The sequence below is a fragment of the Schistosoma mansoni genome, chromosome 3 (genome assembly GCF_000237925.1).
Source record: "Schistosoma mansoni strain Puerto Rico chromosome 3, complete genome".
In the NCBI taxonomy this organism is placed as follows: domain Eukaryota; kingdom Metazoa; phylum Platyhelminthes; class Trematoda; order Strigeidida; family Schistosomatidae; genus Schistosoma; species Schistosoma mansoni.
This window is the reverse complement of record NC_031497.1, coordinates 4,119,145-4,128,887: the sequence shown is the minus strand read 5'-3', so window position 1 is coordinate 4,128,887 and position 9,743 is coordinate 4,119,145. Positions and strand designations below refer to the sequence as shown.

The following is a 9,743-nucleotide window of genomic DNA, read 5'->3' as shown; positions in this document are numbered from 1 at the left end:
TCACGTTTTAATACATCCTAGGAATAACAAAAGGAAATATCTAATTTGTGACAACGAAAAAGTATTGCTTAGAAGAAATACTCATCCACATATACACTTTTTATCCAATCAAACGTCTAATCAAAAAGTGGTTGCGTGATTCAGGCTCATTGCTCAAACAATATAGCAAACTATCAGATTTCGCGTTTCAAATCAAAATCTACCTTATCGGCCAACAGCCTACAATGCTGATATCCAGTTAAGTCACCTCTTATTATTCATAACACAAAAGTCATAATATATTGTTGTCATAGATATTAGAGAACTATTTGTGTTGATTGGGGACAAACCAAGACTAACTACCTATTGGACATTATCTATAATAAGTTTCTATATGCTATATTCTAATCTCTATGTATACGTTTGTAGACATTTGTACCATTGAAATAACCAATTATATTTACCTTTTCTAGAAACTCAGTGCATTCGTTGTCAATGGATTAAATTCGATTTATTCTATAAGCGTTTATATGCTATGTCTTTCATTATGATGACTGACCTTAAATTCAGTGTGAAAAATGCTTCTAAACAAAATTCTACTTAATCTTCACTAGAATACTAAAACATGTATCATAAGAATAATCCATCATGTTTCTTTTTTGATCAAATTAAACCAATAAGGCGGGAAATTAGTGAATATAAAAAATCTTCGGTGTATGACACTAGCACTATTCAATTACATTCAGAAAATGCCGAGTTAATAAATAATAATGCAAATGACCAGTTGTCAAATGATACAATGTATAATTCTAGTTCCACAAAGAATACTACTCGTTCTATAACATTAACAGCTACAGAAGAAAAAATGACGAATCCGAAAGGACAATTAATAAATAAAGAATCAAATTTAAAACAATTGGATTATTATTCGTGGGTTGAAATGAGTGAACAAATTGTAAAAGATATTTTAATTTTTTTACATCAACAAAATGTCAAAGAAATTAAACATCCTAGGATACTAGATTATCGTTTGGATGAAACATGGGATGAATTGATTTCTATGGTGGATTCCAATTCAAGAGATTGGCAATTACCTGCAATAAAAAATGCATACAATATATGGATTCAAGTAAGCAATTCAATAACAGTGTATGAACTTATGACATACGTCTGAGAAGTTTTGTTTCAATGCGTTATTTTTTATGTTAGTTTGAGGTTAGAACTCTAATAGTTTAAAGTATGTGAAAAAGACTTTAACTATATAACTAAAACGTATCTGGTAAACACGAATTTTTAATTAGAATATTGACGATTATAACGTACTCGATAATATGGGATCTATATCCGTGAATTCTTAGCAAACCCATTTTTAAATGTTTAATATATGTGAGGTATCGAGCGTTTGCAGACATTTTTCTATTTATTTAGTGAGTCTATGCTGTATGTAAGGGCATAATTTTCATTTATTTTAAACTCTAACCTTCAGTTTATTTGCTTTTTTCATCAGGTAAGTTGGGATGCGCTACAGTGGCGTATTCATAGAAGATACATGTAAATAGATTTGAATGACTGAAATGAAACCCCCAGTGAAAATCACGTTCCTATACACCACATCTACTCACTAAATAATTAAATGACTATAATCTATAAATGGTACAAGATATATCAACATAGTGTGTTAAATGAAAGCTGATAGTTAGATCTATGTAAAATATTTCTTATATTAATAAACACATCAGAAATATATGTAATGAACAGTTGGAGAAAATTTTTCAAAGTTTTTTCTACTTTTCCTTATCTACCTATTTCTAACAAAAACCGCGGCCTAAAGCTCCTAGTCACACACGTGAAGTTATTTGAATTAAACAGCTGTTTGAGCCTTCAGTTCCAACTGGTAAACGTTTCTGTCTAAATTTATACATCATTATTAGCGAACATCTAAAATGTAGGAAGACGCCAATCAGGTTTTGTACTTGCAAGATAATTTCAAAAACGTTTTTCTAGTTTATATAGAACGTCTCATTCTTTTGGTAATGGTGCAACTTTAAAGTCTCTAGAATTACTATCAACATCATTCTTCGTTAACTGAATGGAAATATCACGTTTTTTCACAAAATTCATTAAAGTTATGGGACGGTCTTTATGTAATACTGTATTTACGCTAAACATGATTAGCCGGATATAACCATATACAAAAATCAATATCCCTGAAATAACAAAAAGAGAAGGTGCTCGGATAATCATTACCATAGAATCATCTGAAAAACAGCCATATAAATCATTCGAGATGCGTTCATTATGCTAGTTAATGTGTATGTAGCAGTGAGTAATGCAGGTTTTCATGACTAACTATCGAATAGTCAAGGCGCTTGAGCAAGAATGTGTGTAGATAAGGCAGTTATTTTAAACCAACGGTCATCAATATTACTGTGCCACCATTCACACATATTTAGTGTTTTTACCCTTCGAACAAGCCTCAAGATTTAAAATGCTTGGGATATTTTACTCAAACATGATGTATATCACCCTCTAATTATCTGAGAGAGATGGGAGGGGGATTAATTTAAGATTGAGTTTCACCTTTGTCACTAATGCAAACCACTGGCTAGGTTTGACACTATTCATCAAGCTTCGACGTCAAGATTCAATAACGTATTCAGAAACTAAGTACAAAAATTAGTTTTTTTTATTACAAGCTAGTGGACTACTATAGTCCAATAGAGATAAACTTCATGTTGCATATTTAATGTTAACGGGAGGGAAAACGCTACTTGACAAGAAAAAACTCTTTTCTGTCTCGGTTACGTAGAATAGTATGGCATTTTAACTCTACACTTGTATTCAGGATAGATTTCAGCGGTGATTGATGCTGATGGTTTATTCAAACTTGTGACATAATGGTCCATATCAGTTTTCATTGGCTCGTTGTTGACAGCTAATTTAGCCATATAATTGCATTACTGAGGCCTTGACCATACTATTGAATTACACATGTACATGAAACATACAAGGTGACTTACTTCATATTGATTGTATTCTTGTTGTCTATCTCCTGAATTAGAAGCTTGTATTAAGGCAAATTAATCTGGATGGTTTATAATGCAAACATAATTACTTGATAATCTCAGCTATTTCATAAACATTAAAAAATAGGCTAGTTTTTTCTAGTGAAGCCCGTTAATATGTACTGTAACTGATATTAGGAAGTTTTGTTGGACGTCTGTCATTTTATTGCCAAACTGTACTTATGAGAGTAATCCAGTGTATAAATATGATACTACGATCATTAAAATCTTTTCATGTGAATGTCACATCTCTAACAAAGATGCTTTAGTCAAAATTTTATTGATCAACCATTTAAAATATTTAAAAAAACTCTTAGTTTATAAGATAGGATATTGTCTGAGACACTTCAATTACATTATGTTTTAAATTGAGGAAAATCCTCCTGAAGTTGATGCATATGGAATGAAATATGAATCAGTGAAAAAAACAAACTCATCATATGGTCTTGAAATTGCTGGTGCTTATACACCGACACCACGAAGCTCAGTATTTCGTAAACAATCAAGTAAACCAAGCCTTACAAATAATGAGAGCATGAGCATTCACGTAAAAACACCAACTGAAAGAAATTCAAATGGTAAGTTTCATTTTAACACCTTTTTTATTCTTTTTGACAGAAAATATTTTGGTACACAATAATTAATTATTTTGGTTGTTTACAATTCGTGTGAATATTGAAGAAAATTTTTAGAAGGAATTTTTTGTATAATATACTAGGATCTGGTTCATTAAACAGCTTAATGATAGTCTTATTTAAGACTCAATAGGTAAATGAACATCAACTCCACGAATCGGACATTCAACTGACGAGTCACTACTAGAATGAAACATGTATCCTGAATCTCATTTCTACCCGCTACTCATATAGAACTAGAACATGTAGATTGTTTTAAGCATCTTTTCAAAAATTCCATTTGCAAACACAGATTGATGTTATACAATTAGCCATAATTACTAGATATATTAATAACACCTTCATGTTCGAAATTGGAACTGAAAGTGCTCGCCGGGAAATCTAAAGATCATAGGGTCGATCTCTACCTGGAGTTAAGGTGGGAGAGTCCTATTATAAGACGAAACAACTAATTAACCTCCCTGGTTTTCAAAGGTTCCCACTTGGTTTCTAAACTGAACTCAATAAACCTCTACTGAATTACCGAATAATTCAGCAAAAGATCAAGCCTCAAACAAATTGATAACAAAGCTTCGGTCAGAATAGTTGAATCTAACATGGAAGTTATAATCATAGGAAATCATGCGACGAAATAGGTTATCGTTAAATATACACCTATTTGAATCGTAAAAAGTTAACTATTTTTTTCAATACATGTTAGTGGTAATGACGGGCAAATAAAACTGCTGAAGTTATTTCTCACTATTTCTTTCAGATATGCAACACACTTCTGAGAGAGCTTCTAACGTAAGAAGGATCAAAAGAGATAATTCCCCACCAAAAATTTTAGTGAGTAATTCTCCTTCAGAATCTTCAAGATCAACACAAAAATTAGATAGTCTGAAAGATTCTCTGAAACATTCTTTACCTTTTTCTCCCGATAAAGAAAATGAATCAAGTTCAGCAACGGGGAAAGAATCGAAAATTTATGTTCTTCCCACAAATCGTCTACATATTCCTAGTAAACATATTCTGTCTACAGGTAAGTGATATTATTCTTCCTCACAAATATATTATCGAGGTCATTGGATAAAAGAAAGCAGTCACGATTCCTTAATTATTCGACATTGAGAGGAGAAATGCTCTAGAACTATATTTATACCCATTAAAACTTATCCAACCATTTGTAGTGTAGATAGTAGCCACTATTTCTGGACAGATATGCATCTAGTAATACTACCTATCTTCATAATGATAGTTTTGGTCGGATTTTGTATATGATATCCGAACAAACAACAGTTCGGGTTAGGATTTCTAGACACCATTGTAAGAAGCGATTACCTACAGGTGCAACCCTAAGCTATTCTCCAGACTGTCGAGCACAGAGTCTTGGTTTGGCCAAAGTCAGAACAAGTAAACTATTCGGCTTGATCAACGTTATCTGTTCCTAAAACTTAAATTAACAACGTTAGTACAGTACAGTCTATTACATATTGAAAAGGAGAGACATAAACAATATACCGAACTGTAACTAGAGTATAGGAAAAATGAGTCAACAAGGCGAATATTGTTTTAGAATGAACATAAAATTTTGATTGGTGGATAAACAAGACATAGTAATACGAGGTCAAAGAAAGTTGATGTGATGCTGAGCGTTTCACCTTATCATTGGTGTGTTCGTTTATCGATCTCACTTTACAACCATATCCATAAAAAATCGAATGGCTAAACACTGCTCTATAATATGCATTTAGTACTGTTGCCAGATATCGTGGTCTAAGTAAAATCTACCCTAGCACAATACATCCTAAAAGAATTCAAAGTAAACACAAGACGAAACTAACTTATTGTGTGAAGAAAGTGGTGAAGTATGTAGTTGTTTGGTAATGAGCATCACAGATCACAAGATTGGGACTTCATTTTGTAAACTTCTGCTAGCTGAAGTTATTATGAGAAGAGCTGGAGATGTTCAACCAGCGCTTTTTCTGATACTCTATATTGACTAACATAGGAGCAAACTGAAAAAATGTTGAAAAGGGTCAGGTAAAGATATAAAATGAATTTAAAGTCCTGAACTATGAGTTATAAATATCTCACAGTTTCCAACCAATGAGTATATCTCTTCTAACAAAACTTGAAACAAGCAACATTCAAGCAGATGTTCTTATTCTTCGTTATTTAAATGTTCAGCTGAATAGTTTCCATACTTTCCATTCCTCAATCTATTGTGTTTAGTTTACCAATAATATCAATGCTGTTATCTCAACTATTCTGCTTCTTATCTCGTTTATTTCTTCCCTCTGATGATGTGAGGTATGGTAATTTATGAAATTGCTTAATTTTGCTAAGTCCTATTAATGTGAGAAGAACTTATTTATTTATTTAAACACATAACTATTGGTACAAAAGGGCACCAGATACATATGCGCCACACAAAATAATGAGAATGGGAAGAGAAAGAGGGAAGATGCGTATATATAAAAGAAGAAAAAAAGGATGAAAAAAAAGAGAAGAGTAGTGATGGGGGGAACTGAAATGTACAACCAGAAGAACTCTTTCAGTTAAGAAAGATATAACCACTCTTTATGAAGAAAGTAAAAGAAGGTTACAGCAGGATCACCATTGGCTTCTATTCTGAGCCATATCTGATAACGTCTCCAGCCACTGTGTAGCACCATCTCTTGGACCCCATCCAGGGAGTCGTGAAGGACCAACAGAGGCTAGCCCTTTGCAGCTTTCTTTCATACCACGACACCATGTCATACACTGATCACCTCTCCGCTTTTTCCAACCAGTCCCAGCATCGGCAAACAATTCACGACTTGGAATTCTCTGGGACGACATTCGTAGAACATGTCCAAGTCACCGAAGTCGGTGTTTCAAGATGGTGACACCAATTGAATTATCGTCTCTGCGCCCGAACACACGATGCTGAACCTGTGCATTACTAACATGGTGTTGCCACTGGATGTCAGCAATCCTTCGGAGACAACGATGATCGAACACAGAGAGTCATCATACGTGCATCAATCTCATCACTCACGCCACCACCAGCACTTATGTAGCTACCTAGATACATGAGATTCTCAACTATTTCCATCTGCTCACCATCCAGGGTGAGTACAGGTTTAGAATCCTGCCAGTCTTGTAGGAGTACTTTGCACTTGGAAGGTGCAAAGCACATGCCATACTTGAGGACACTGATTGCCAACTGATTAAGTGCGGATTGCATCCCTTGGGCATTATCGCACAATAAGACAATACCATCCGCATACTCAAGGTCGAGAAGTCTTTCTCCAGGCAGCAGATCCACACCGCCATTACTTACATCCATCAGAGCTGTTTCCAGAATGTCATCGATGGCGAAGTTGAAGAGGAATGGTGAGATTGGGCAACCCTGCCTAACCCCACTGCTCGAATGGAAAAAGGGAGAAAGGTGGTTGTATGCCCTCACTCTGTCTGAGGTGTTCGTATATGTGAGAAGAATCTATGTATATGTTTGATTGTCAATAAATATCATAACGGAGACTATTTGTAGATAACTTATCATTTTTAATCGAAAATGGGGAATATGACCAACATAAGTAGAGTGAAATACAGATTGTTTTTTTGTCTTTCTAATCAAGAATTATGTTACGAATAACTCCTAAAATTCATAAGAAGGTTCGAATTCATTTTGAATTTCTATCATGACAACAACAAAATGTGTCCACTACTTGATAAAATCATATGAAAAACTTTAAAAATTGTTTAACTTTTCAAAATCAGTTCTTTATGCAGAAGCTATTTAGCTTATATTTACGGTACTGTATATTTTAGCAAAGGCTTCGTAGCTGGATAGTAACTACAAGACAATCTTCAAACAACTCTGAAAGCTTGAATGTTAAAAAAATAATCATATGAGAAAGCGGTACTTGTAGTAAAAAGTAATGGAAAGATGCTGAACAAATTAGTACCTGTGATATGTACAGCTTAGTTTACACTTGATTTACGACCAGTTCATTTTATGAAGTAGAACGCTGAACTGAAATATGTTTGAATTAGAGTGTAAATGGCTTCAGTTATTTCTGCTTCCTAATTCCAAAGATACTTCTGTTTTCGTACTAATAATAACATTGCTTACTTACTTACGCCTGCTACCCCTTGTGGAGGAGCATAGGCCGCCCACCAGTATTCTTCATCGAACAATGTTTGGACAATCCTTTCCAGTTGTTTCCAAATGCTATTCATTCTTCTCATATCTGCCTCCTATTCCCGATGCAGTGTGTTCCTTGATCTGCCCCTTTTCCCTCTCCTTTCAGGATTCCAAGTTAGAGCCTGTTTCGTGATGCAGTTTGTTGGTTTCCGTAATGCATGTCCCACCCACCTCCAACGTCTTTTCTTAATTTCCTCTTCAGCTGGAAGCTGGTTTGTTCGCTCTCACAGTAAGCTGTTGCTGATTGTATCCTGCTAACGGACATTGAGTATCTTGTAGTATCAGTTTATTTGTTAAGCCCATATACTTTATCCTAGCTACTGGCCAAGCCAATTCGCCTGTCATGAGTCATATTTTGATCTTGTTCATTATTCGCTTATTAACCTTGGCTATACTTTTATATGAGCATATATGTGTACACTTCGTATCTTATTCATCATATGTCTGTCACTCATTTTTGTCTGACTATAAATGTTGATTAACGCTTGCTTAAATCGGGTTGGCTTCCCAGCCATCTCCGATACGCATCATCTTTTGCCTCGCTCTCGAGTTGGCTTCCCAGCCATCTCCATTGCGCATGATTTTTGCTTCGTTCGCTTCATCACTCTGATTCTCTGGCCAAATCAATGACTGTAGAAAATATATGTATCCTAATTCCATTCTCGTATTTGACTTATTTAACTCCGTTGTTCACCAACGCGGAATAAAGTCATTTATTATATACGAGTATAGACAGAATCAGATTTAGGCCACTACAATCTTACACAGACAACTGTTTATAAATACTTGTACCTTTTTTATGATGGCTGTAGTAGTTCTGAGAGTTTCAGTTCTTTATATTCACTCAACTCATTGGTCTAGCTGCTTATATTCTAATAGAAATTATTTTAATGTCTCAAAAGTAAGAAAATATCTATTTCAAATACACTGAAATAATTATCTTCTACCAATTACCATACTGAACTCTGTTATCGGTTTATGAATAGTCTGTACCCTAGATTAAAATTAATGAATCTACAAAACTCAATAGATAGTTTTATCAACTATACTAGGGAAATATCTAATATGAGATGGTATTACAAGTCATTACTCATCTCATTAATTCCCTCTTGAAAACAACGACTTTTTTGACTTATTGGACAATAACATAGTTTTTATTCAGTCTAATTTAATTCTATAACATGAACAAATAGGTGGAGACCGAAGAATTGACAGTAGAAATAATGGATCATTTACTCTACAGTTTATTATGAGTTCACCAGAAAGTGTACAAAAGGGTAAGTTTAACATTCCATCTATTCTTTGTTTTAGTTTGATAATTTTGCTAACATGAAGCAGATAGACGTTTTTGAAAACTGTTCAATATAACCTAATCAAAAAGCAGTATTAATAAACATCACCCTTTATTCTCCGGTTAAGAAAACACAAAAACCAAAAGAAACATAGTTCATAAATACGTTAGAAATAATCAATAATGGATGCAAGACTAATTAAATCTCCAACTAACCAAATAGTTTAGGTGAAAAAAAGTACAAGGTCAAATACTTGACTATGAAAACTAATCTCATCTTGTACAATGATGCCAATTGACACTGTGATATATGGTAGTCTAATCAAACATTTTCATGGATATCTGATTTTCTTAAATAATTCAGCTTCAAAGAACCCTTAAAAGTGTTAGTTTAGATGTATAGGCTTCCTTAACAATCTTGACAGCAAATATGCATGAGTACTAATAAAAAGTTTACATTCTTATCCACGCATGAAGAACATGATATGGAATTTTTGGAGTGAGTCTAAAAGCTAGACAAATAGATACAAAATCCAAATATGAATAAGAAATTTTTGTACGTATAGAAACACTGGATATTAATAGCTGGGACATTCGCA

At 33.8% G+C, this 9,743-nt stretch overlaps 1 protein-coding gene across 1 annotated transcript in view; it reads left to right on the top strand.

Annotated features, from left to right (window-relative positions):
- Positions 1 to 778: 778 nt before the first annotated feature.
- The window catches only part of Smp_132250 (hypothetical protein), a gene marked incomplete at both ends in the record, with an annotated part of 29,876 nt that continues 20,911 nt past the window's right edge, over positions 779 to 9,743 (top strand). The window contains 4 exons of the mRNA XM_018798945.1: positions 779 to 1,108; positions 3,418 to 3,622; positions 4,434 to 4,700; positions 9,047 to 9,130. Of these exons, the coding sequence (XP_018650783.1) occupies positions 779 to 1,108; positions 3,418 to 3,622; positions 4,434 to 4,700; positions 9,047 to 9,130 (886 nt within the window). The remainder of the gene's footprint in view (positions 1,109 to 3,417; positions 3,623 to 4,433; positions 4,701 to 9,046; positions 9,131 to 9,743) is intronic.